General features: G+C 45.6%; 2 protein-coding genes and 1 long non-coding RNA gene across 5 annotated transcripts in view; 2 read left to right on the forward strand and 1 right to left on the reverse strand.

The window, feature by feature from the left end:
- Positions 1 to 27,736, forward strand: part of LOC141273222 (uncharacterized) — a 67,931-nt gene extending 40,195 nt beyond the window's left edge. Inside the window, exon 7 of the mRNA XM_073684792.1 lies at positions 25,974 to 27,736. Within this exon, the coding sequence (XP_073540893.1) occupies positions 25,974 to 26,516 (543 nt within the window). The 3' untranslated portion in view covers positions 26,517 to 27,736. The remainder of the gene's footprint in view (positions 1 to 25,973) is intronic.
- Positions 1 to 27,865, reverse strand: part of LOC141273223 (uncharacterized) — an 84,695-nt gene that overhangs the window by 12,430 nt on the left and 44,400 nt on the right. The window lies entirely within an intron of this gene.
- Positions 636 to 25,987, forward strand: LOC141273219 (gastrula zinc finger protein XlCGF66.1-like). Of its 2 annotated transcripts, XM_073684789.1 has the most exons (7): positions 636 to 732; positions 3,884 to 4,036; positions 4,129 to 4,308; positions 4,392 to 4,524; positions 23,276 to 23,334; positions 25,229 to 25,369; positions 25,834 to 25,987. In XM_073684789.1, the coding sequence occupies exons 2-6, from the start codon at positions 3,956 to 3,958 to the stop codon at positions 25,337 to 25,339; spliced, it is 564 nt and encodes a 187-aa protein (XP_073540890.1). In that variant the 5' UTR covers positions 636 to 732; positions 3,884 to 3,955; the 3' UTR covers positions 25,340 to 25,369; positions 25,834 to 25,987. The 2 variants fall into 2 exon arrangements, with proteins under 2 accessions (XP_073540890.1, XP_073540891.1); XM_073684790.1 differs by lacking the exons at positions 23,276 to 23,334; positions 25,229 to 25,369; positions 25,834 to 25,987 and adding an exon at positions 20,426 to 21,074.

A 27,865-nucleotide genomic window follows, 5' to 3' on the forward strand; every position in this document is an offset into this window, starting at 1 on the left:
ACACACCATCATTTCCCAAAAGGTAATATAGTCCACTAAGTGGTACGGCTATGACGACACCACCAGCAGCTTGGCCAGGTGGGAGTTGAGTTTGCACACAAGCAGATGACTGAAAGCGAATAGTTGTTTCTTGACCACACCATCAGGTTTGGAAAACTGAAAATGAAGAGGAGGAAAAGTAGGACAAGCTGTAGATGATGATGATGATAATGCTGTAGATGATTACAATGACCAGGATGCAGTAAAAGTTGAGGAGGATGGGGTGGAAGATTACAGTCCTGCTTACATTAAGTTGCAAAATTGCTGTAATTTTTTACATTCCCTGAATAAAAAAAAACAACTAAAATCTAAACAAAAAAATTATATATACCCAAAAATAGCTTCATTAAAAAATTCATCAACAAAACAAACCCTCGTCAGGACAAATTGACCAAAGAAAGAATAAAACATTACAACTTTTGATAACTCAAAATAAAATATTGTTTGATAAGATAATGCTTATAATAAAAGACGTATAAAAACTGATATAAGTGATAAAGGAACAGAGGAAGGAAAGGGCAGAAACAGAAAAACCTGACGACACAATCCTGACAACCAGCACTCGCTGAGGCTTCTGGGCATGTGACCCCTGACTCCTCCCACACATGTCACTGATCACATGACAGTGACATCACCGCAGGTCCTGTAAGCACAGAACAGCCATATATCCAGTGTGCGGCTCTGCAGGAGGAGGTATGTGGAGATTCACTCTTAGGTCACGGCCCCACTATCAGTATTCGGTCAGTATTTTTTCTCAGGAGTTGGAGCCCAAACCAGATGAGGATCAGAGAAAAGGTAGAATAGAAACAAGTCACCAATTCTGCATTTATCACCCACTCCTGAGAAAAAATACTGACCAAATACTGATAGTGGGGCTGTGGCCTAATTGGGTGCAGCCATAATTAACCTCTTAGGGACCAGCCTACTTTTAGTAATCAAGCATTTGTTCGTCAACTGTTAAAATGTTTCCTTTTATGTCGCCGTGTGAGGGCTGTTATTTTTATCCCTCTTAAATTGTTGCCATTTTCCATGCAGCATAAAAAATATTGTTTTCTTTTATTCTAAAACTTTTTTTCATTTTTAATGCACCACTCCAGCTGTTTTTTTATTGCACCACTGGAGTGGTGCTTTACATGTAATTCTCCTACCTCATACTCGCCTGCCGCTGTCTTCATCATTTCCATCCTTCTCCTATCGGTCTCCTGCGAAAAGTGACTTGTTGGTAGTTCCAGTGTTTCATGGAGCGGCGCAGAGGTCACTTTTCAATACATCTCTATGAGAGCCTTGTTCTGGCTTTCATTACTTGCATTGAGAGCTTGCGACGTAACTTCTGACTTCCGGCCACTCGGATGTAATGGGCAGAAGATGGTGCATCGGAACTGGAGTGGCGTCAGTAAAAGGTTAAGCCGCCGGAGGGTGAGTATAAAAACTGGGGCTTACATTTAAAGCGCCACTCCAGTGCTGAAAAGAAAAAACAAAAAAAAAACACTGTAGTTAGTGCTTTAAGGTTCTTAATTTTTGAAGTGTTCAACTATTTTTTTTCATCTAATTTACATTTATGTAAAGCAGCACTCCGATGAAAATTGTTATCTTCCATCCCACCAGACAGCGTCGCTTCCTCTATGTCACCCTGTGAGAGCCTTGATGTGATTCTCATAGGCTTACATTGAGAAAGTTTACAAAGAAGATGCTGTGTGATCTGATGGGTAGGTCATATTTTGTTAAGAATAATCAGGGGAGTACTTAGAAATAAAAGGGTCTCAGAGCAAAAATCCTAATTGGGCTCCCCGTTCATCTAAAAATAAATATTCACTAGTGCAAGCGATACACAGTACATAGGTGCAGTCACAGTAGGGCATGCCTCCCATCTTTTAAGGACAGGGAGAGGGATATTTATAGTGTCATGGTAATTGCCCCTATTGAAACCCCTTCACACACAGTATGATTACCCCACATTGCCAACACAGTATGGCGTCTCTGTATAGTGCCCCCCACACAGTATTATGTCCCCAGTCACTTCCCTGACAAGGTATGATGCCTCACAAACAGTTTGCTGGGCCCCATAGACCTTCACACAATATAATGTCCGCACAGCCCCCCCCCCTCCACACACAGTATGATACCCCCAGTCACGTCTCCCACAATAAAATGCCCCTACACAGTATGATGGTCACGATAGCCACCCACACAGTATGGTGCCCCCACAGTTTCAAATGCACAGTGTGATGGCCATGATAGCCCACAGACAGTATGATGGCTCCACACACAGTATACTGCAACCACAGCCCCTCATACAATATAATGGTCCCTAAAGCAGCTTACCCCACATTGTGATACTCCCAAAGTGATCTTCCACACAGTATGCTTTCACAGCCCTCCATACTGTATGATGCCCAGTAAAGTAGGGCAAAGTATAATGCCCACCCAGATCTCCACACAGTATGATGATCCCCACAAAGTATGATGCCCCTCAAAGTCGCCACCACACATTATGATGTCCCCACAGACCCCACCATTAAGTATGATGCCCTGACACACTATGATGCCCTGACAGTCCCCACCACACAGTATGATGCCCCCACAACCTCTTACAAGAAATGCAAGTTTACTATGCGGGATGCTGCTCTGACCTGACATTTGTTTGTATCGAGCAGATGTTCTTCATGCAGTCCGACCTACTGTGTGTCCTCGTAATGTAGGACGGGTTGTGATTGATGGCAATTGTCATGTTTAAAATCCTGACAGAGTGCACTAGATAAAAAAAAAAACTTTTTTTTGCTAAATAAAGGTATTTAGAAACATTTTTAATATATGAATGTGTATCTTTTACATTATTTATCCATTTTATTACTCGGAGAACCCCTTTAAAGGTGTATGTACACATGTTGATGTGTCACTTTTTTGCCATAATTGCAACAATTCGGTAAAAAAAAAATGTGCAATACTGATTTATGTAACTAATACTTGCCAATTTTTCCAAAAAATACCAAGCTCCTGCAAAAAGAGGAAACCTCTGAGAAGAGTGGGCAAATCTCCAGGGTGCTGGAAACCTCTAATAAGGCAGCTCTTCTGGGTCTAAATAAGAAGAGAATGGGTGTGCAGCCTAGAAGATGGCTTGGTCTGTTATAAATGGTGTATATTTCTGCAAAAAAATGTGGCTCATTTTGCAAGATGCAAACCTGATCTTCCGGTAGAGCGATTTAGAATAGTTGGCAAATATGATATAACTACAGTATATCCTCATGGTTCCTCGCCTGAATCCCTCTTGAATTCTGCGCCTTTTGAATCTCTGCCATTTTTCTCGTATTTTTTACTTCAGCTTCTCTTGTAGTGACCGTATATATCACAATCAATGTATTCAAACTAGTTTTCTCGAGTAGCTCAGTTGTCTCCCTCCACAATCAGAAGCTTCACCATATTATTCAATAGACAAGCCCAATCTTGTGGATACACAACACTAGATCTGTATGACCTCCTATAAAACCATCTCAAAAGGTGATGTCCTGTTACTATGATATTGAAGATCTATCCTTGAGATAGGGTCAACAATAGCAGATCGATGGGGGTTTGACACCCAACACCAAACACTTATTAGCTCTCACAAAAGTTTGGCGGCTGGAAAAAACAGTGAAGGGGAAGAAGCAACGAATCAGCAACGTGACTCTCAGGATCAGTGAACACTCCAGAGGTCAGAACCCCAATCAAGTGATAGTATGTCCTAGCTATATCCCATCACGTAAAAGATTATACCAATTTAAATGTTTTCTCTTATTGTCTTCAGTAATTGTATTTTCTACAAAGGATTTTGTATGATGTTACATCAGCTCATCTTCTTTCTATTCAGATTCTGACAATATCGGATCGTCTGCGCTGGTATCTTCTATATAAGAGAATTATCCTGATTGATCTGTCAAGGATGGATAGAGTCAGAGATGGAAATATGGCAGAGACTATACTAAATCTGACCCTAGAGATACTCAAGCGAATTACTGGAGAGGTGAGAGATTCTGATGATGTTACATTACAGGTGAGGTGAGGACTCTGGAAATTACTGAAGTAAAATGTATTAATATGCCTCTCCATAAACAGGATTACATGTTGGTGAAGATGACCTCTAGTGATCACTGTCAGGCCCCTGTGTTTGAGGAATCGGTAGAAACCCCGAGCCCAATCCCGGAGCCTCCACCGCACCCCCGGATACATGAGGACATCACTGACCAGAAGATCCTAGAACTGACCTACAAGATGATTGAGCTGCTGACTGGAGAGGTGACACTGCTGGGAATGCTGGGACATTATACAGTGACGCTATGAAGGGATTGGGGGGATGACGGTATCATTTTATGTGTCAGGTTCCTATAAGGTGTCAGGACGTCACCATCTACTTCTCCATGGAGGAGTGGGAGTATCTAAAAGAACACAAGGATCGGTACAAGGATATTATGATGAAGGTTCCTCAGTCCCACAACAACACAACAACAACAGGTAGACATGACAAAATGAGACTATTTGATACATCTTAATGTATTGAATTGATTTTATTAATACCATATATACTCGAGTATAAGCCGACCCGAATATAAGCCGAGGCCCCTAATTTTACCACAAAAAGCTGGGAAAACTTATTGACTTGAGTATAAGCCTAGGGTGGGAAATGCAGCAGCTACTGGTAAATTTCTCCATCCTGGTAAGCATTGCCCCCTCATCCCCAATCTTGGTATGCATGTGACGCGCCCCCTGGGCCAGTGCTGTAGGGGATACCCGGAGCCGGATCTGTATGGGGGCAGTAGTCCTTGTGGCGGTGACCCGGTCCGTGCCCAGGGTGTCAAACTAAGTGGCAGTCTATGGCAGTAGATGTTATTAAGTGTCGACTACGCCACCCGTTGAGTGCGGCTTTGAAGCCGCCGCTGCAGAGCAGTCCACTGAGGCCGGTGGTATATGTGCAGCAGTGATGGTATAACCCCCAACGGGAGGGGTATGGCCTCAGGGCAGCAGGTGTAGATGATGGGGGTTGTGATGATGCAGAAAGGAGACTCAGAGTCAGGAGATGCAGTTCAGGGTTTTTACTTACTGGTGTTCTTTTGGTCACTCTGGCCTTGAGTGACCACCCGAGCCGTGCTGCGTCCACCAGGTCCTGGACTCGGCTAACCCCCAGGCAATTCCGGAGCGTGGTCCTGAGCTCCTTTCTGACTCTCCCTTCCTCTGGCCGTTCCCACCAGGGATCCACTTTTGGCCGGCTCCCTCGGGTCTCTTGGTGGTCAAGCCTCCTCTGGGCTCCCTGACCCTATACTCGGTGTGCCTTTCTAGTGGATTTGGTGAGGGTCGTGGCAGATCCTGACCACGACCTCCGGTTCCTGGCTAAGGTTCGTTTTGGGCCTCCGCCAGCTTGGGATCCGGTACCCTTGTCCGCCAACCCTTCACCCTTCTGTCCTTATTCTGGGATCTTGGGGTTCCTTCTTGTTTCCTCTCTGGGTCCTTCTGACTCCTCTCTCTCTCTCTGCAGGCTCTGCTCTGGAGCTGGGCCCAGCCGGAGCCACAGCTCCCTGTCAGCCCTCCTGGCTGAGCTCCTCTGCTCTGCTCCTCAGGCTAAACTCTGACTCACCCTGTCCTAAGATGGTGCCCACCTTATATACTCCCTCTATGTGTGAGCTCAGGTGACCAGCACCCAATGAGCTCCTATCTTTACCCAGACTACTCCCTCTATCTGCCCCTACACTACTGGGATGTTCCACCCCCCTCCCACTCCAGCCAGGGACAGACGCAGTCGTACCTGCACATATACTGGTGGGAGTACCGTCGTTCTGTCCCCCGGAAATGGGATGTATGTAGTGCATGCAGCCTACTGAGCTCAGTTCCACACTCCATCCTTACCCGGGAGTGGAATACCACACCTCTGGCTTGAGGTGTAATACCCCTGTAGCAGCCGAGTCCTCAGGGTGCTACATTCCCCCCTGGTAAATCACAGCACGTCCTCAGGCTGTAAAAGAATAAAAACATCCACAAACATACAATTTTTTTTTCAAAAACATCATAAACATATAAAACACTATATATATCATAAAACTTTTTCATATAAACATTCTTGTTTCTCCGGCCACGGTGCAACTTGTGACCGGGTAAAGTGAGAAAAAACACAGTTTCCTATAAAACCGGTAGGGGGCGCTTTAAGAAGCGCAACTATGTGCAAGGGGAATATGGCCGCTCTCAGTCCTCGGCCAGTGGGGAAAGGAATGGCTGTTCACAGTCCTCAGCCTGTTAAGGGATAGGGACACTCGGGTATTCACTTGCTGGTCCCGACAGGGACTACACTTTGGTAGCAACAGTTTTTGTACCCACACGGGTAACTATTTACATATTCTATTTACAGTTCATCAGTGGCGGTGTGCTCTTGGCTGAGGGTAATCTTTAGACCCGTCCGGGTCCTCTTGATCCTCCTCACCCCGTAGCTCCTTCTCAGTAAGTCTATGCACGTGCAGGGCATACGGGCCCTTGGCGCACTGATGCCGGGTGAAGGTGACCTCATCACCCAGGTATAGGTCACGACCTCTGTGTCCCTCCGGCAGATGACTTTCAACGTCTCTGCGGGTGACAAAGACGTCGCCGGGGGTCTTGTGGTCCCGGATGAAACCCCACCTGTGCTCCAACTGGAATTTGATTACAGTCCCGGTGGCACGGGGACCGTGGGCTGCACGGGGGTTCCTCCTGGTCCGGCTCTTCTGCTCTGCGCTCTGTATCTGCAGCCGCTGCTCACGGACCCGCCTCTCTCTCCGTTCCCGGTCGAAGACCTCTAACTGCTGCCGGCAGCACTCCGCACGCTCAGCTGCGGCCGCCCGAGTTTCTTGGGTGAACCCCATGAGATCTCCTCCAGTGGGGTCCCACTCAAACTGTGTCTCCTCCAACGAGAGCGGGGTCCTCTTGACGGGCTTCGGAGCCGGAATCAGGGGCTCGCACAGGGGCCTTTCCTTTTGGAGCTCAAGTTGGTAATACTCCGGTGGCCATATAAAGGGCTGCCCATCCGGGCAAGTGTGCTGGGCAAACAAGTCTTCACCCAGGTGCGGCACTCTAGATGTTGAGGGCGCGGTAGCAGAAGCGGCGCCCGGATTGACCAGGCCTTGCGACCAGGCCTGTGGCACCCTGAATGTAAAGGGCACCGTGAAGACGGCGGCGCCCGGGGTTACCTGGCCCAGTGACCAGGCCGGTGGCTCAGTGGAGGTAGAGGGCGCTGTTGGCACTGCGGTGCCCGGGGGCACTCGGCCTTGCGACCAGGCCGGTGGCGTCTCCTGCTTGGCCGTGCTCTGGATCGAGGCGCGTAACGTCACAGGGGGCGTGGCCGCGGCTCCGGCCGCTTGAGGCCTAGCTTGGAGCGATGACGCAGCGGCTACGGGAACGGTGAGTGGGGCTTCGGGCTCTGCGACGGGGAGCTGGGGCAGGTTTACGGCTTCTGGGCACGGGATATTGTCGTCCCCATTACCTGCCTTCATCTCTTCGGCTCCCTCCGCGGCGTCGTCTCCGGCCGTCGTCCCTCCTTCGCCGTCCTCAGAGGTGGACTTGCTCCTCGCTGCGGGTGGCATGCTTCGCTGGCAGGCTCCAGCCTGCAGGGCCATCTCTCGGGTCCACTCCGCCAGTGTTTCCTGCTGCACCCGGGCCATCCTTCGTGCGAGGCCCTCCAGCGCGGTCTGTGCACGCTCCCGGTCTCGGGGGAGCTGTGCCAGGATCTCCAGCAGGTCTTGTGGAGTGGTAGCTTGCAACAGGCTCCTGACCACAGGGTCGGTGCTGCCTGACTCTCCCTCCATCTCCGGGTGTGTTCTCTCTGGACTCCTCCAGGCTGCTCCTATCTTCTTCCTTTTGTTCTGTATCCGCCCACATTGGGGGTCGTCCTGGGGCAACTTTGTGATTGCCAGTTCCAGGGGCAGTTCCCTCACGCTGATGGACATATCAATCATCACAGTCTCTGCTGGTGGGGGCGGTTTCCACTTTTGGCGCCATTTCCGATCCTGGCCCACGATGGGAGGTGGCCTCTTGCCATCCTCTGGCACGCCCATAATGGCGTCCGCTCTGCCAAGGCGGGAAATCTTCTCAGATGGCGGGAACCGCTTCCCAGTGGCGGGAAACACTGCAGATGGCGGGAAAAGACTGCAGATGACGGGCAAATGGCGGGAACTGATCCGAGATGGCGTCCGATGGCGGGGACCCTCTGGAATTGGCGGGAGACTTCGTTTTGAGGTAAATGCGAATTTTTCTTCAGGCACGCAGTACCCGGTTGTTGCGGGCACGTGAGCCTGCCGACTACGCCAAAAGTTGACGCGCCCCCTGGGCCAGTGCTGTAGGGGATACCCGGAGCCGGATCTGTATGGGGGCAGTAGTCCTTGTGGCGGTGACCCGGTCCGTGCCCAGGGTGTCAAACTAAGTGGCAGTCTATGGCAGTAGATGTTATTAAGTGTCGACTACGCCACCCGTTGAGTGCGGCTTTGAAGCCGCCGCTGCAGAGCAGTCCACTGAGGCCGGTGGTATATGTGCAGCAGTGATGGTATAACCCCCAACGGGAGGGGTATGGCCTCAGGGCAGCAGGTGTAGATGATGGGGGTTGTGATGATGCAGAAAGGAGACTCAGAGTCAGGAGATGCAGTTCAGGGTTTTTACTTACTGGTGTTCTTTTGGTCACTCTGGCCTTGAGTGACCACCCGAGCCGTGCTGCGTCCACCAGGTCCTGGACTCGGCTAACCCCCAGGCAATTCCGGAGCGTGGTCCTGAGCTCCTTTCTGACTCTCCCTTCCTCTGGCCGTTCCCACCAGGGATCCACTTTTGGCCGGCTCCCTCGGGTCTCTTGGTGGTCAAGCCTCCTCTGGGCTCCCTGACCCTATACTCGGTGTGCCTTTCTAGTGGATTTGGTGAGGGTCGTGGCAGATCCTGACCACGACCTCCGGTTCCTGGCTAAGGTTCGTTTTGGGCCTCCGCCAGCTTGGGATCCGGTACCCTTGTCCGCCAACCCTTCACCCTTCTGTCCTTATTCTGGGATCTTGGGGTTCCTTCTTGTTTCCTCTCTGGGTCCTTCTGACTCCTCTCTCTCTCTCTGCAGGCTCTGCTCTGGAGCTGGGCCCAGCCGGAGCCACAGCTCCCTGTCAGCCCTCCTGGCTGAGCTCCTCTGCTCTGCTCCTCAGGCTAAACTCTGACTCACCTTGTCCTAAGATGGTGCCCACCTTATATACTCCCTCTATGTGTGAGCTCAGGTGACCAGCACCCAATGAGCTCCTATCTTTACCCAGACTACTCCCCCTATCTGCCCCTACACTACTGGGATGTTCCACCCCCCTCCCACTCCAGCCAGGGACAGACGCAGTCGTACCTGCACATATACTGGTGGGAGTACCGTCGTTCTGTCCCCCGGAAATGGGATGTATGTAGTGCATGCAGCCTACTGAGCTCAGTTCCACACTCCATCCTTACCCGGGAGTGGAATACCACACCTCTGGCTTGAGGTGTAATACCCCTGTAGCAGCCGAGTCCTCAGGGTGCTACACATGGCCCCCTCATCCCTAATTATGGTATGCATAGCCCCATCATCCCCAATCCTGGTATGCATGGCCCCCCATCACTGCACACATGAAAAAAATAAACACTTCTACTCACCTTCCTACCTCTCCTTTGCTCCAGCGCTGCGTCCTGTCTGTCAGTAGCTGATCTCAGCATCTGCCATGCGCCCACAGACACCGAGGTGTGCTGCAGGGATATTCACTCCTTTCCACGCTGGGACTATGGGCATTGAGAGGAGTGAATATTCATTTTCTTTTACAGGGCACACTGTCAGCTGGAGCCGCGGCTCAGCAATCCTCTGTGCCTCCTGCTAAAGAAAACGAATATTCACTCTTCTCCACGCCCATGGGAGTGAAGAAGAGTGAATATTCATACTCTCTAATAGGCACAGAGAATCGCTGAGCCGCTGCAGGAGCTATTAAAGAAAATTAATTTTCTTTAGCAGTGGGCACACATGGTAGCTGCAGCAGCCGGTTACTGCGTGTGCCCCACTCCTCCGCTGCCGCAACCCCCCCACCCCCACCCCGCCACCCTCCACAGCTGGAATATATATAATACAAGTATATACAAGTCGAGGGGGGGCTTTTTCAGCATAAAAAATGTGGTGAAAAAGTCGACTTATACTCGAGTATATACGGTGTGTCTTATCAGCTCCATTTCAGCAGCCACACTTGGTTGCTATGACAGCGGTATTGTTCTGCCTTCCTTCACTTATGATGCTGTGGGGGATTTAGCATACATCTTAACCCTCATTCATACTCAATTAAATAGACTGTAGCATTCTATAATCTTGATTTAATGGCAATGGTATGAACGTGATAGTGGTAAAAACTATAACACAATACAAAATGATGACAGTCAGTACTGGGTACATTAAAGAAACTAGCACTAACATAGTGATAATACAGGTTACAGTAAACAGGAGTAACTGAGGTAAAGATCACTGCCACAGGCTCTATACAGAATGCATCAACCTGAGTACAGTGCAAGAGGCATTAACTAAATGGTGTATCTCAGAGCACAATACACTTCAGTTTACAGTATTTCACACCAAACATGTGACTGTATTTGCTCTTACCGGAATCATCTGACAAGAGGAAAGTTGTAGAAAGTGAAGAGCCAGACACACGTCTTATCTGCTTCCCTGAAAGTCCGGGAAAACCGATTACAGGAACTCCTTCTCCCTGAGGAATGGGATGGTCCCTCTGCACACATTATTCTTAAAGGGGACAGACTCTTGTGACTATAAGAGTATTACTAGATGATGTGTAGCTTCTAAACAACATAATCAGACAACTGGTGACCTCTACAGGTCGTAGCTAGAATAACTCTATGAACATTCCCTTAGCTGCTCATGAGTAGACAGAACAGGTATCTTTTAACCACACACTTGAAGAAGAAATCTGCAAGACAAGAAGCGAAACCCTAACATCCTGATCTATTGCACCTTACTGTGAGTTCTACTAGATTGTGATTATTGATGAGCGAGAACTAAAATGCTTGAATGCTCGGTACTCGAATCGAGCAGGTCTGACGCTTGGACGGGTAAAATGAAAGTCAATGAGAAACTCAAGCATTTTTCCGGAAGACCCTAACAGGAGAGCTGAAGGAGGGTGGCAGGAAAATTGCGCAAATGGATGGAAGCAGCTCTCAAATAACATGGGAACAACATGGGAAAATGCTTGGACATATCTCTGACTCCCTGAGAACAATGCTGTCAGAGTATTACTTTTAAAACATACAAAACCGAAGATAAAATGGATTTTACAAGAAAAACATTCTTTCCTGTATAATTACCTGTATATAAGGCAAAATTAAAAAGAGAAAACAAACCCGCCTCCTCCTCCCCTTCATAGCCGGGCCATCTCTCACCGTGTTTCCCCTATGACTACAGTAGATGACATAGGAGAGGGGGGAATAAAAGTACACCTCCCGGTAGTCACCGGTAAATGTAATTTTAATGTTTTACTGCCTTATCTAGGCATGTGGTGTGTGTGACATGGTGAGACACATGTTTAATTTATGGAGGAGGGACTCTGAAACTCACAAAACCTATGGGGACAATACAAGAACTGCCAAAAATTAGAACGAAGAGGGACTCCGAAACAGCCTGTATTAGACATAAAGGAGGGCCTTATACGCATTCTGTTAAAATTGTTAGGTAGTGGAACTCCTAGACTCATAAAGCCTATGCATTAAGTGCAAGGGCTGACAAAAATTTGAATGAGGGACTGCAATACACCCTGGAAGACACGTAGAGGAGGGCCTCAGAAAACATTTTTTCCCATTTTTAAGGAGTGGGACTCCTAGACTAGTAAAGCCTATTCACTAACTGCAAAGGTTGAAAAACATTTACCCCTGGGGGCTATATACAGTACAGACCAAAAGTTTGGACACACCATCTCATTTAAAGATTTTTCTGTATTTTCATGACTATGAAAATTGTACATTCACACTGAAGGCAACAAAACTATGAACTGACACATGTGGAATCATATACTTGACAAAAAAGTGTGAAACAACTGAAAATATGTCTTATATTCTAGGTTCTTCAAAGTAGCCACCTTTTGCTTTGATGACTGCTTTGCACACTCTTGGCATTCTCTTGATGAGCTTCAAGAGGTAGTCACCGGAAATTGTTTTCACTTCACAGGTGTGCCCTGTCAGGTTTAATAAGTGGGATTTCTTGCCTTATAAATGGGGTTGGGACCATCAGTTGTGTTGTGCAGAAGTCTGGTGGATACACAGCTGATAGTCCTACTGAATAGACTGTTAGAATTTGTATTATGGCAAGAAAAAAGCAGCTAAGTAAAGAAAAACGAGTGCCCATCATTACTTTAAGAAATGAAGGTCAGTCAGTGCGAAAAATTGGGAAAACTTTGAAAGTGTCCCCAAATGCAGTTGCAAAAACCATCAAGCGCTACAAAGAAACTGGCTCACATGAGGACCGCCCAAGAAAAGGAAGACCAAGAGTCACCTCTGCTTCTGAGGATAAGTTTATCCGAGTCACCAGTCTCAGAAATTGCAGGTTAACAGCAGCTCAGATTAGAGACCAGGTCAATGCCACACAGAGTTCTAGCAGCAGACACATCTCTACATCAACTGTTAAGAGGAGACTTTGTGCAGCAGGCCTTCAGGGTAAAATAGCTGCTAGGAAACCACTGCTAAGGACAGGCAACAAGCAGAAGAGGCTTGTTAAGGCTAAAGAACACAAGGAATGGACATTAGACCAGTGGAAATCTGTGCTTTGGTCTGATGAGTCCAAATTTGAGATCTTTGGTTCCAACCACCGTGTCTTTTTGCGACGCAGAAAAGGTCAACTGATGGACTCTACATGCCTGGTTCCCACCGTGAAGCATGGAGGAGGAGGTGTGATGGTGTGGGGGTGCTTTGCTGGTGACACTGTTGTGGATTTATTCAAAATTGAAGGCATACTGAGAAAAGCATGGCTACCACAGCATCTTGCAGCGGCATGCTATTCCATCCGGTTTGTGTTTAGTTGGACCATCATTTATTTTTCAACAGGACAATGACCCCAAACACACCTCCAGGCTGTGTAAGGGCTATTTGACCAAGAAGGAGAGTGATGGGGTGCTACACCAGATGACCTGGCCTCCACAGTCACGAGACCTGAACCCAATCTGTTAGAACCTTGCTGTTAGGTTTTTTTTCCTTTGCTGGTCACATGACCTTGTTGGCCTATTTAATCCTGCTCCGCCCTTCTGGCTTTGCTGGACTTCATTGTATATCTACTTTCTAGCTAGCCTGTGCTCTGTATCTAACTCTGTTAGTTTGCTTGGTCTACGGACCTCTAGGTTCTATCTATTTTGTTTGTTCGTCTGTCTGCTACTATTTCTGTTAGGAGGTGTCCCATATTCCTCCCAGTCCTTAGTACTTGTAGGGATTCCCTCCCCAAATCTATAGGTCTCCGTACAGACTAGATTAGGACTTTAGCAGGTCTGATCGCAGGATCAGGTTCCCTGTTACATCGTAGGGATTCAGCTGAGTCTTATAGTAGGGACAGATCTCCTCTCTTTCCTTAGCTTTGGTAGCAGAACATAACAGTAAGTCCAGCCTGTAAATTCTCTAAGGAAAGATTTTTTTTTTGTTCCATCATGGTGTCGGTTCAGGATTTGGCTAAACACCTGCAGGGACTCTCTCTGGAAGTGGCCGAGCTCCGTCAGCACGTGAGTAACTGTCCTGGAGCATATTTCTTGGAGCCTAAGGTATGTTTGCCGGATTTATTTTTTGGTGAACATCGAGAATTTTTTTCATTTAAAAATGCTTGCTTATTGTATTTTCGTTTGAGACCCAAGTCCTCTGGGGATGAATCCCAGCGCGTAGGGTTCATAATGTCACTTTTGCGCAAAGAGCCTCAGGAGTGGGCCTTTTCTTTGCAACCTAGTGATACATGCTTCAGATCAGTGGATAGTTTTTTTTCTGCTTTAGGACTATTATATGATGATCCTGACCGTGTGGCATCAGCTGAGACTGAGTTGAGACGTTTAAAACAAGGATCAGGTAATATGGAAAAATATTGTACACATTTTCGTCGTTGGTCCACTCAAACAGGGTGGAACGATTCTGCTCTGAAAAGTCTATTTCTTGCTGGGCTCAGTGAAAAGGTTAAAGACCTGCTAATTGCTTATCCTACACCTGAGGATTTGCAACAGGCTATGCAATTAGCTATACGGGTGGACAGAAGACTGCGTGCTAGGGTTAATGAGAGCAAATCCTCTGCTATGTCAGTTTCTGGTTATGATAATGTGTGTACTAACAGTGGTGAACCGATGGAGATTGGATCGGTGGCACCTCGCTCTCAAGAAAAACACCGTCGTATTTCAGAAGGCTTGTGTTTCTATTGCGGGAAATCTGGTCATTTGATTAAAGGCTGTGAGCTTCGTATGAAGAAAGAAAAAAAAATGGTCAGTCACGCCCGTATTGCCTGTTTAAATTCCAAGGGTATATTTTTAGCTGCTTCCACGATTGCTCAGGAAAAATTAATGGAATTTCGGGTGTTTGTTGATTGCGGGTCTACACTGAATGTTATTGATGGGGGATTCGTGGAAAAACTCAATTTAAAACCTGAACCTTTATCATCCCCCATTGCTGTGGTTTCTGTGGATGGCTCCCCTTTGAAGAATATTACTCTCAAGGTCAGTGAATTTCCTCTCACTATTAATGGTGTTCACCATGAGAAATTGGATTTGGTAGTGTTGAATAACTTGCCTTCTCCAGTAATATTGGGTTTGCCCTGGTTAAAATTTCACAATCCTGTACTGGATTGGTCTACCAGTGAAATTAAATCCTGGAGCCATAAATGTTATGACAAGTGTTGTAACGGGCGTATTGCAGCTTTGGATAGGGGAGAATTGCCTGTTCCTATTCAGGATTTTTGGAGAGTTTTTTCTGAGAAAGAATCGCAGGTTTTGCCTCCCCATAGAGACTATGATTGTTCTATTGAATTTGTCCCTGGAGCGACTCTTCCTAAAAGTCGTTTATTTAACCTTACTATTCCTGAGAGGAAGGCTTTGGAGGAATACATACAGACAAGTTTGGCCGCCGGTCACATTAGGCCCTCTAAGTCTCCTGTGGCGGTTGGATTTTTTTTTGTAAAAAAAAAGGACGGCGGTTTACGTCCTTGTCTGGATTTTCGTGAGATTAACAAAATTACGGTACGCAATCCTTACCCACTGCCATTGATTCCTGATCTGTTTAACCAGTTATTGGGGGCCAAGTGGTTCTCTAAAATTGACCTTAAGGGGGCATACAATCTGTTGCGCATGAAGGAGGGTGATGAATGGAAGACTGCTTTTAACACTCCTGTGGGTCATTTTGAGAATCTGGTTATGCCTTTTGGTCTTACTAATGCTCCTGCATTTTTTCAGAATCTGATTAATGACATCCTTAGACCTTTGATCGGTAAAAATGTGGTTGTGTATTTGGATGACATTTTGATTTATTCGCCAGATCTGGAGTCTCATTGGCGGAGCGTGCGTGAGGTATTACAGTTATTAATGGACAATTCGCTTTTTGCTAAGCTGGAGAAATGTGAGTTCGCTGTACAGAGAATTAGTTTTTTGGGCTACATTATCTCCAGCAAAGGTTTTGAGATGGATCCGGTTAAGGTTCAGGCTGTGCAGGAATGGCCTAGGCCTATTGGTTTGAAATCAATACAGAGGTTTTTGGGTTTCGCCAATTACTATAGAAAATTCATAAAAAATTTTTCTAGTATTGTCAAACCTCTGACTGATCTCACCAGGAAAGGTGCTGATGCGGTTCAGTGGTCTTCTGAGGCCATTGAAGCTTTTGTGTATCTCAAGGAGAGGTTCACCTCTGCTCCCATCCTTATGCAGCCTGATGTTACTAGGCCGTTTTTGGTTGAGGTTGATGCTTCCTCTGTGGGGGTTGGCGCAGTATTGTCGCAGGATAACGGGGATGGATTACATCCCTGTGCATTTTTTTCAAAAAATTTTTCGGAGACTGAATTGAATTACGATATTGGTAATCGGGAATTATTGGCTATTAAACTCGCATTTGAACACTGGCGCCACTTCTTGGAAGGTGCGGAATTTCCCGTTCAGGTTCTTACGGATCATAAAAATCTGATATATCTTGACGCTGCCAAGCGCCTGAATGCCCGTCAGGCTAGGTGGGCACTGTTTTTCTCGCGGTTTAATTTCTCCGTTACTTACATCCCTGGTACTAAGAATGTTAAGGCGGATGCCTTGTCTCGCAGTTTTTCTCCCATAGTCGGTGCTGAGAAAGAGGAAAACATTTTACAAGAAGGTGTTGTGATAGCTGCTTTAGACTCCGTTTTGGAAGATGAGATTCTTAAAGCTCAGGAGAATGCCCCATCTAACACTCCTCATGGGAGGTTGTTTGTGCCTGGGACCTTTAGGAGAGATTTGTTTGTTGAGTGTCACGAATCTCGGTTGGCAGGTCATCCCGGAATCTCTGAGACCAAGAGACTGGTGGGTCGCAGTTTTTGGTGGCCTGGATGGCAGAAGGAAGTCATTAAGTGGGTGCGCCAATGTACTATATGTGCTAGATCTAAGTCCTCACATACTCCTGCTGCGGGGTTGCTTTGTCCTTTGGAGGTCCCCAGTGCTCCTTGGACACATTTGGCTATGGACTTTATAACTGACCTTCCCCCCTCTGAGGGTTTTACTGTCATCTGGGTGGTCGTGGACCGTTTTAGCAAGATGTGTCACTTGGTTCCCTTCGTCAAACTGCCCTGCGCTAAAACTCTCGCTAAGGCCTTTGTCAAGGAAATTGTCAGACTTCATGGCGTTCCTACTGACATTGTTTCTGATAGGGGTCCTCAGTTCGTGGCTCGTTTTTGGCGTGCCTTTTGTGACAGGTTGGGAATTCATTTGTCGTTTTCGTCCGGATATCATCCTGAATCTAATGGCCAGACAGAAAGGAAAAACCAGGATGTTGAGCAGTTCTTGCGTTGTTTTGTGGCAGACAATCAAGAGGGGTGGTCTGAGTTTCTGCCACTTGCCGAATTTGCTCTGAACAATCATACATCTTCTTCTGCTGGTTGTTCGCCTTTTTTTTGTTGTTCTGGGAGACATCCGTCGTTTGGGTCGTTCTCCAAGTTGGGATCTGCCGTGCCTGAGGAGGAGAATTTTTCCGGTGATTTGGAAAGAGTTTGGACGGATGTGCGTGGTAATCTTCAGGAGGCCAACAGAAAATCTAAAGACTACTTTGATAGGAAACGACAGGAGGTTTTGTTCGCTGTTGGTGACATGGTTTGGTTGTCCTCTAGGAATCTGCGGTTGAGGATTCCTTCTAAGAAATTGGGTCCCAAGTTTGTAGGGCCCTTTAAGGTGCTTCAGGTTGTCAACCAATCTGCTGTTAGGTTGGAGGTTCCTACCTCCTGGAGAATTAATCCGGTCTTTCATGTCTCTCTGTTAAAAAAAGCTGTTGTGTCGGATGGTGACGCCTCTGCCTCTGTTCCTCCGGTGGTGGAGGACGGGGAATATGAAATTTCTCGCATCCTTGACTCTAGACGGTATAGAGGTAGTTTGCAGTATCTTGTGGCCTGGAAAGGTTTCGGACCCGAGGATAACTCTTGGGTGAGGTCAGATGATGTTTCCGCGTCCAGACTTATCAGAGCGTTTCACAGGAGATTTCCTGATAAGCCTGGTCCTAGGGGATCCGGAGGATCCTCTTAGAAGGGGGGGTACTGTTAGAACCTTGCTGTTAGGTTTTTTTTCCTTTGCTGGTCACATGACCTTGTTGGCCTATTTAATCCTGCTCCGCCCTTCTGGCTTTGCTGGACTTCATTGTATATCTACTTTCTAGCTAGCCTGTGCTCTGTATCTAACTCTGTTAGTTTGCTTGGTCTACGGACCTCTAGGTTCTATCTATTTTGTTTGTTCGTCTGTCTGCTACTATTTCTGTTAGGAGGTGTCCCATATTCCTCCCAGTCCTTAGTACTTCTAGGGATTCCCTCCCCAAATCTATAGGTCTCCGTACAGACTAGATTAGGACTTTAGCAGGTCTGATCGCAGGATCAGGTTCCCTGTTACATCGTAGGGATTCAGCTGAGTCTTATAGTAGGGACAGATCTCCTCTCTTTCCTTAGCTTTGGTAGCAGAACATAACACAATCGAGATGGTTTGGGGTGAGCTGGACCGCAGAGTGAAGGCAAAAGGGCCAACAAGTGCTAAGCATTTCTGGGAACTCCTTCAAGATTGTTGGAAGACCATTTCCGGTGACTACCTCGTGAAGCTCATCAAGAGAATGGCAAGAGTGTGCAAAGCAGTCATCAAAGCAAAAGGTGGCTACTTTGAAGAACCTAGAATATAAGACATATTTTCAGTTGTTTCACACTTTTTTTGTTAAGTATATAATTCCACATGTGTTAATTCATAGTTTTGATGCCTTCAGGGTGAATTTACAATTTTCATAGTCATGAAAATACAGAAAAATCTTTAAATGAGAAGGTGTGTCCAAACTTTTGGTCTGTACTGTATATATGATAATTGTAGAGTTATGCTTTATACACATCCTGTAAAAATTATGACGGATGGTATCATACACAGCTTGGAAAAATTAAGAGCGAGGACCACCTGATGACCCTCTAAATATTATGAGTGAGGGCTGTCTGATGCCCCTCTTAAAATTATGAGCGAGGGACGCATTTTGACCCTATAAAAATTTGGAACGAGGGCCGCATGATGACCCTCTTGATATGATGGAGGAGGACATTTGAATTGGCATTATGTTCCGCTGCTGTCATCTTGTGGGGTTGAGATGTCTGGGCCAATCCAGGCCTTGTTCATTTTGATAAGAGTCAGCATGTCAGCTTTTTTAGTTGACAGGCAGTTGTTATGCCCCCGGCGGCACTATAAACCCGCTCTGACAAAATGCTTGCGGCAGGGTAGGCCAGCAATTCCAAGGGACATTATTAGGGATATAATATATTCCTGCAAACTTTGCTGTATTAATAGGGAAAAGAAAATATGTAGCCCCGAAAAGAACTTTTTGTTTTTAGGTTGCAGTATACCTAAAGAAAGACGGTAAGGCAATAAACCTTGCCTATATGCCTCTAATCCAAAACTATCTTTCCTCCACAAGCTCTCCTACACTGAATGCAGATAATAGCAGTTTTACTAGAGAAGGGACAGTATGTAGCCCTGAAAAGAACTTTTGTTTTAATGGTTCAGCAGCTAATTGTGATCTATGTTGCCATATTGCCATGACTTAATCTTGCTACATCGATATTTTTGTGTAGAAATGTTATAAAATATGTTTTCTTTTCTTTTGTACTTTAAGGGGTTTCCCCACGAATGAGTTAATTTTAATCAATAGATCTTGGAATAATAATAACTTCCACAATTGGATGTGTTTAAATAACATGTTCCTGTGCTGAGATAATCTTATAATTGTGCCCCTGCTGTGTACTGTGTAATGGCCGTGTCTGACCGTACAGGAACATGGTCTGATCATATCACATCTCCTGGGCAGGGGAGGAGGCAAAAGAGTATACAGGCAGGACAGCAGGGAATCACAGCTGATTCTTTTTGTGAGGTAAAACCTTTCCTTGCCTGTTTTTAAACAATGTTTCTCTAATCCCCTCCACGACAGCACCAACAGGAGGTTGCCTCCCCATCCTAATTAGAAACAGGAAGCAAGAGGTTAAATAGCCCTCCCCTTCCCTCTAACCCCAGTGTTTTTCCTGTCCCTAAGTGATGAAGAGGTTTCCTTCTGGTGGGGCTCAGCCGGCGATCAGCTTCTCCAAATTTCATACCTTTCAGCCGGACAGCCGTGGATCGATCGCCCCATGCCTTCCTTCCATGCCGCTACTCCTGCCTCCTGGTGGGACCGCACCATCCTCCAGTACTTAGGCAATGCTGGGTGGTGAGAAGAAAATGGCTGGGGGCCTCCCGTAGCTCCCCAGCCAGTTGCCGATGTCTTTCCCTCTCCCTGCGCACAACGCTCTCCTCCGGAGCATCACTGGCTGCATAGCGCGCGAGTGGGAAGTGACGCACGCCGGTCCATTCATTGGGTGCGTCGGCACTTCCGGTTGCGTTCCATTTTGGCGGGAAATTTTACATTTTTAAAAAAAAAAAGCGCAGTAATCAAAATTGGCTGGACCTGACGTCAGGAGAGGGGGTGCCTCATCCTATTGGATGAGGACAGTGCTGGATCTCAGTTCCTGTATTAAAGAACCCTGATGGAAGGCACCATAAGGTAGGACTGAGATTCTAATGATAGATGTGTGTGCCTAAAGCTGCATCTGCAGAGCCCAGCGCAAACCTTGGCCCAGTGAGTATGTCTGGTAAGGGTAAGTCCGTCTTGGTGCAGGATCCGTCCTTATGTCTTCCCCTTGTTGTTTTAGGGTGACAAGAATTCTGCAACAAAATCAAAAGAAAAACCCGCAAGTCACAGGTGTGCCATTCGCAATAAGAAGCTCCCACACGCCCACAAAAAGGCCCTATGTCAGCCGTGTACGGAGAAAATTATCCGTCGGGAGCAACCCTCCCTAATGGATGAAGTCAGAGGAATGGCGCGCCAGGAGATCCAGTCTTCCTTAGCCACCTTCTCACAATCCTTTTCTGGGGGTCCCTCAGTATCCAAAAAGAGAAAGTATGCCCCAGAAGATTCCTCAGGCTCAGAGGCAGAAAATTCAGCCCCTGAGGAATGTTTGGAGGAAGGATATTTCATCAGGCTCCCCACAGCTTATGCCTGACAGCCTGGCTTCTGAGGCCTTAATCCTGAAAGTAAAAGGGCTCTCGAATGTCATAATAGACACCCTACAGAAAAGCAGGAAGTAGGTCTCTATGCCATCTATTTAAAATACAGAAGACCTTTTCTACGTGGTATGGTTCTACTCCCATCGATCCCTTTCATTCCGATATTGCCAGGATATTGGACTTTTCACAGGATGGTCTATCTATAGGGCTAAAACCCAGCACCTTGAAAGTCCAAATTTCTGCTCTAAGTTCATTCTTTGACCAAAACCTGGCAGACCACCAGTGGATAAAGAGGTTCATGACAGCAGCCTCTAGAATACTGTATGTCCGAGAAGGCAATGGTACTCACCAGCCAAGGTTTCAAGAAAAAATGCACACCAGGACACGGCCGGCCCCCTTTTGTTAGAAGGAGGATAAGGGCGATTGTTCATCAGCATTCTGCAGCTGTGTTACCTCCTTCTAACAAAAGGGGGCCGGCCGTGTCCTGGTGTGCAATTTTTTCTTGAAACCTTGGCTGGTGAGTACCATTGCCTTTTGCTATTTTCTAAAAATTCTGTCTATTGTTCTGGCTATGCTGTCTGTTTTTAATGTTAGAGTAGGGACTCGCAAAACCGTGAGGACCCTTGACGATGGGTTGCGAGCTTACGTATTTTGGCCAAAATATCAACTAATACCTCATATGATATTTTTTGCACTTTTTTTATCTGCCAGGGCACGGCCAGGCCCAGTAATGGTGACCTTGTGAGTTGGGGCTTCACAACTCTGCGATGCACGGAAAGGGTGCCGGGCATCCCGCCTAGTTGAATAGTAGGGGCGTGTAATAGGATGCTGGCTGGGCACGGGGCCGCGAGTGTGTGAATTGCACCCTACTGCAAGTTTCATCTGTGTGCAGTTTTGGTGCTGGGCAGTCGCCCCTCCAGTGAGAGTGGATAAGGGCGATTGTTCATCAGCATTCTGCAGCTATGTTACCTCCTTCTAACAAAAGGGGGCCGGCCGTGTCCTGGTGTGCATTTTTTCTTGAAACCTTGGCTGGTGAGTACCATTGCCTTTTGCTATTTTCTAAAAATTCTGTCTATTGTTCTGGCTATGCTGTCTGTTTTTAATGTCCGAGAAGGCCCATCCTGGTTCCAACCTGGGACCTAAATATAGTTCTAAAGGGTCTAACTATCCAGCCCTTTGAACCTATGACTCAAACTCAGATGGACAAATTATCTTGGAAGGCAGCTCTGTTAGTAGCAATAACAACAGCAAGAAAAGTTGGCAAGATCCAGGCCCTTTCCATCAGGGAACCTTATCTGAGAATCATGGATGACAGAATAATCTTCCGCCTACACCCTTCTTTCCTTCCAAAGGTAGCATCCCATTTTCACATGTCCCAGGAGATAATTGTCCCACCGTTTTGTCATAATCCCAAAGACAACAGAGAATCAGAATTCCATTCTCTAGATGTCAGAAGAATCAACCTTTACTATCTACAACAGACGGAGCCTTGGACGAAGGATCAGAACCTTTTTGTCCAGTACTGGAGACCAAACAAAGGGAAGAAAGCCTCTAAGAGTTCTCTAGCTAACTGGATTAAAAAAGCAATCAGAGGCATATAAAAGTCAAGACCTGCCTCCTCCGGTGTCGCTAAAAGCTCATTCCACCAGAGCCATGTCCGCCTCATGGGCTGAAAGGGCCAGCGCTTCCATTGAGCAGATCTGCAAAGCTGCTACCTGGTCCTCGGTCCATACCTTTACCAAGCATTACCGATTAGATTTGATGTGTGGTAAAGATTTAGGCTTTGGCAAATATGCAAATTGCCTCTTCAGAGAAAAAGAGGACTTTAACTCTATAGCGCCACCTATCAGAAGCAGCAATCCTACAAGTCACAATCAACCCTTTAACGAATTGTGCAATATGACTTAGGATAAAAGCCAAATCAGAATCTAAATTTGCAGACACGGTGTTTCGGGCTGTTGGCCCTCATCAGTGCAAAATATAGATGAGAGGCTCTGGACTGAGGTCTAAGGGGTAACGTTTCTCCTAGTGGAGAGTGACATACCAGCTCTAGCACGTCAAGGTAAGGAGGCTTATTCACTGTGCAATGCTCCTCTGGGAAATTTAATATGCAAATTGCCTCTTCAGAGAAAAAGAGGACTTTAACTCTATAGCGCCACCTATTGGAAGCAGCAATCCTACAAGTCACAATCAACTGCTTTGGCAGGAAAGCTCTCCAGGCTATAGTCCCTCCCTATCGATATTCTCTGGTATTACTCCTGTTGGTGCTGTCGTGGAGGGGATTAGAAAAAATAGAATTAGACTTACTGGTAAATTCGGTTTCTAAGACTCTCCTTGACTTTACGGGTAATTTACCCCCTATGAAACTTTGTTCACTTAAATTACTTGCTGTTAATAAATATTTCAAGCATTCATACTGTGTGGTCCTTGGAAAAACACTGAGGTTAGAGGGAAGGGGAGGGCTATTTAACCTCTTGTTTCCTGTCCCTACTTAGGATGGGGAGGCAACTTCCTGTGGGTGCTGTCGTGGAGGGTCTTAGAAACTGAATTACCAGTAAGTCTAATTCTATTTTTACTTCAAAGAAAGAATCAGCTGCAATCTCATTCTGTAATATCTGTATACTCTTTTGCTTCCTCCCCTGCCGAAGAGATATGGTATGATCAGACCGTGTTTGCACACACGGTCAGACACAGCCATTACACAGTACACAGCAGGGGCACATTTATAAGATTATCTCAGCGGAGGGACATTTTATTTGAATGCATCCAATTGTGGAACTTATTATCATTCCAAGATCTATTGATTAAAAATAACTTTTATTCATGGGAAAACCCCTTTAAAAATGTTACAATGAAAAAAAAGACCATTATAAAAGGAAACAGAATGGCCTACATAGAGGCCCAAATAGAAAAAAAACTTGACAATATCGGTTTCTGTGCCACGGATAATTTATATCAAGTGTGCATGGATTCTGGCATCCATCGACAGTCTTTGCAAGAGTCACTCCGCTTAGCAAGTCCCAGGGAACCCTCTGGAATTCACCCTTTTACAAGGATCTGACTTTAGCTGTAAAGATTCCTGAGCCGCGTCTGTGGTGAAGCTGCTATTCAGTGGCGAATGTGCAAATAGAATAGAGAAAATGAAAATGTGGGGGGCCTTATACTGTTTGAAAGCTATATAGGGGGGCATTATACTGTTTGGAGGGCTATGTGGGGGCGTTATACTGTTTGGAGGGCTATATGGGGCCATTATACTGTTTGGAGGGCTATGTGGGGGCGTTATACTGTTTGGAGGGCTATATGGGGCCATTATACTGTTTGGAAGGCTGTGTTGTGGGTCACAGTCGGGGCATCATGCTGTGTTGAAGTCACCATATTTTGCTGGGTAGGTACAGTAGGGTCATCATACTGTGCATCTGGAGTGTGTTGTGTAGGAATTCACTGTGTAAGTATCATACTGTGCTTGTGGGGCACTTTTGTTGGCATCACACTTTATGGAGGCAATGAAAGGGGAATTTAGGGTTTCAATAGTAGAAAAATTACTCTGTTAGGACTGCAAAGTTGTGAGATATTCTGTTATGTGCCCCACCGAATATTATTTATTTATTTTTTGGGGAGGCAGGGCCCGATAAGAACTTCTGCTATGGGGCCCCATGATTTCTATGTACGCCCCTGAAAGCAGGACTTGTGTAACACAATTATGTATGTAGAAACCATGAACTTAACTATGGGATCATTTTTCAGTCATGTCTACTAAGCAATCTTATTTGCTCAGAGTCAAGATTGAAGAGAGCAGGAATTCAAGATACAATAAAGTGGTGAAAGTGAGGTATTGTGGCACAGGAATAAAAGTGAGGCTATGTATAGTATGGATCCGATGAGGGGATGAGATGGTATAATTGATGAGTTGTAGTCTAACAGCCAGTGAGCTGAAAATGGAGACTGAAATGAAATCTAACTCTATGTAGACACATGGATTGCGTGATCTGTGTCCACATCAAACGAGACCAGAAAATGGCAAAAAAAAGCCAAATATCAATAGTGTTGTGCATGTGTGAAGAGGTGGGAAATTCACTGTGTGAAGAGGTGGGAAATTCTGAAGGTGTAAAAGAAGTAGGACTTGTGGTTGTGAATCACTAAGTATTTGGGGGAGGATGCGGTCATGAAATGGAAAGGAACCAAACAGGGCAACAGACACTGTCAAAAATTGAAGAGAGACATCAAGATCTTCCAATTTTTCACAATGTATTTTGAAATTAGATAAAGCAGTATATTAGATAGATTTGTATAACAAAGTAAGGAGTGATAAATGTGCACGGTAGATGAAGAACAGAAGATCATGTAGTTTTGTAGTTCTAAATTCAGCTAAGTTTGGGTAAAGCGTTATAAAATAGAAACATTTTTTTAAGATATTATTACTCGAAAAAGAAAAATTTTATTTTTGTCAGATGGCTTTACCAGGAGCTTGGCAGCAACGTATGAAGGGTCTGCTGTTATCACAGATAAATCCTCGTCTTGTGATTCACCACAGACTGATAAGCAAAATGAAATTCACATAAGGAGTGAGAAACCTCAAACAGCTCAGAAAGGTGAGAAACCATTTTATGCTCAGAATGTGGAAAATGTTTTAACCAGATATCACAACTTGTTATACTTCAAGAGAAATCACACAGAGAGGGGCCATATTCATGTTTCGAATCAAATCTTCTTATCAATCAGTTAAATGACACACAGTGGAGAAGCCACCTACATGTTCAAAATGTGGGAAATGTTTTCACTAGGAATCATAACTTGTTATATATGATAGAATTGATATGCGGGAAACAATTTTCATATTCAAAATGCTAAAAGTGTTTTACCCAGGAATCATATCTTCTTTCTAATGAGAGGAATCAGATAAAGGCAAAGCCATTTTCATGTTCAGAATATAGGATTAATTTTTACATCTTGATTTTTAGCTGTAATTTCAGCCATGTTCGGGGAAAATGTTACAAAATAGAAACAGACTTTTAAGCTATTGTAACTCAACAATAATATGTTTTATTCTTGGCAGGTGACTGTACTATGAGCACAGAGGAACATCTCATATTGTCAGATTTTAAAACAGATGATCTTGGTATCATAAAAGCTACATATGAAGATCAAACTATTATCACATCATCTTCTAATTCATCTCAAGCTGATACAATATACAGAAGTCTTATAAACCATCAAAGAGTTCACAAAGGAGAGAAGCCATTTTTATGTTCTGAATGTGGGAAATGTTTTTCAAATCAATCAAATCTTGAAAGGCATCACAGAAGTCACACAGAGAAGCCATTTTCATGTTCAGAATGTGGGAAACGTTTTACAAAGCAATCAAAACTTTATACACATCAGATAATTCACATAGGGGAGAAGCCATTTTCATGTTCTGAATGTGGGAAATGTTTTACAACTCAATCAAATCTTGATAGGCATCAGAGAATTCACACAGGGGAGAAGCCATTTTCATGTTCAGAATGTGGGAAATGTTTTTCAAATCAATCAAATCTTTGTACACATCAGAGAATTCACACAGGGGAAAAGCCATTTTCATGTTCAGAATGTGGGAAATGTTTTACAACTCAATCAAATCTTTATACACATCAGAGAATTCACAAAGGGGAGAAGCCATTTTCATGTTCTGAATGTGGGAAATGTTTTGCACGGAAGTCAATTCTTCTTAAACATCAAAATATTCACATGAGGAAGTAGCAATTTTCTTTTTCAATATGTGTTACTGACAAATCGGACAAAATAAAAAATAAAAACATTTATAGTCACAATAAAGCTAAATGTACAAGAGAAAAGAGACAAATTGAAAACTAAGTTATGATTGTGAAAGGCATTAAATTATCAATACATTTCTCTTAACCAAAAAAGCAAATAGAATCAAGATAACACTCCTACATATCAGCCATGTGTGTAGAATATTTCATGATAATATACTGTATGTAATTGTGCCTGAAAACTTATTTCTAATTATGAAGAAATGGCAACAGGGAGACCCCGCAGAATTTCGCTCTTGCCACCACTTGGGATGTATCCACACCCCGCCACCCGCCTAACGTCACAATTACGTCAGATGAAGCACGTGGTACGGATCTGCCCTTTTCACCAATGTGACGTTCCACACCCCCCTGAGGGACGTGTAAGGTCAGATTAGTACAGTTATGCACAGACACTCCTTATCCACACGGGTACAGGGAGGCACCAGGGAGTGAGAAGAGAAGGCCAACTCAGTCACTGACGTGGCACCACACTCGCACACAACCCTGACAGGCTGAGGGGCTCCTTTCACTATCTCCAGTGAAGCAGAGCCTAGTTGGCCTGGGAGAGCTGCCACCAGTTTCTATTAGATATAACGGACTTATATCTTAGAAACCCGCCCGGTAGCGTGTTCGTTGGACTGAACAATGGACGTGAGGATCGAGATAAAAGAACAGCCCAAGGTTAAATAATATATTTGATCGCCGTAAGGGCGCACTAGACAAACAATATATACATAAGGGTTATACATACACCATGGTCAGAGTTGCAAGCACAATAGCAAGGGTACAAAAGATATAAAGCAGTTATACAAGTCAATTACTGGTTAGATGTAAAGGCCTGGCTTGTGGGAGAGGGCTGCCACATGGGAGGCTTGTGGGCCCTCTCTTATTGAACAGACTCCTTCCACACGACATGACGTCACAGCCCCCCCCAGGAAAAAATACACTGGGATGGGTCATCAGGGACTGATGAACTCTCTGGGTCCCTCCCACTACCGCCCCCTGCTTGAGCCCAAGTCTCAACCCCGGTTCTCTCCCAGCTACAGATTCCCAAAAACTAAGATGGGTTATATCAGTGTTTCCCAAACCCCATCCTCACGGCCCCCCACAGGTCATGTTTTCAGGATCTCCTTAGTATTACACAGGTGATTGAAGTATCATCAAGGCATCAGGAATTCTCTCACCTGTGCAATACTAAGGAGATCCTGAAAACATGACCTGTGGGGGGCCGTGAGGATGGGGTTTGGGAAACACTGGGTTATATGATCCAGCCGGGCCCCTGCTACACGTGGA

The sequence above is a fragment of the Phyllobates terribilis genome, unplaced genomic scaffold (genome assembly GCF_046119375.1).
Source record: "Phyllobates terribilis strain yellow unplaced genomic scaffold, ASM4611937v1 Scaffold_5__5_contigs__length_657084704, whole genome shotgun sequence".
Lineage (NCBI taxonomy): Eukaryota > Metazoa > Chordata > Amphibia > Anura > Dendrobatidae > Phyllobates > Phyllobates terribilis.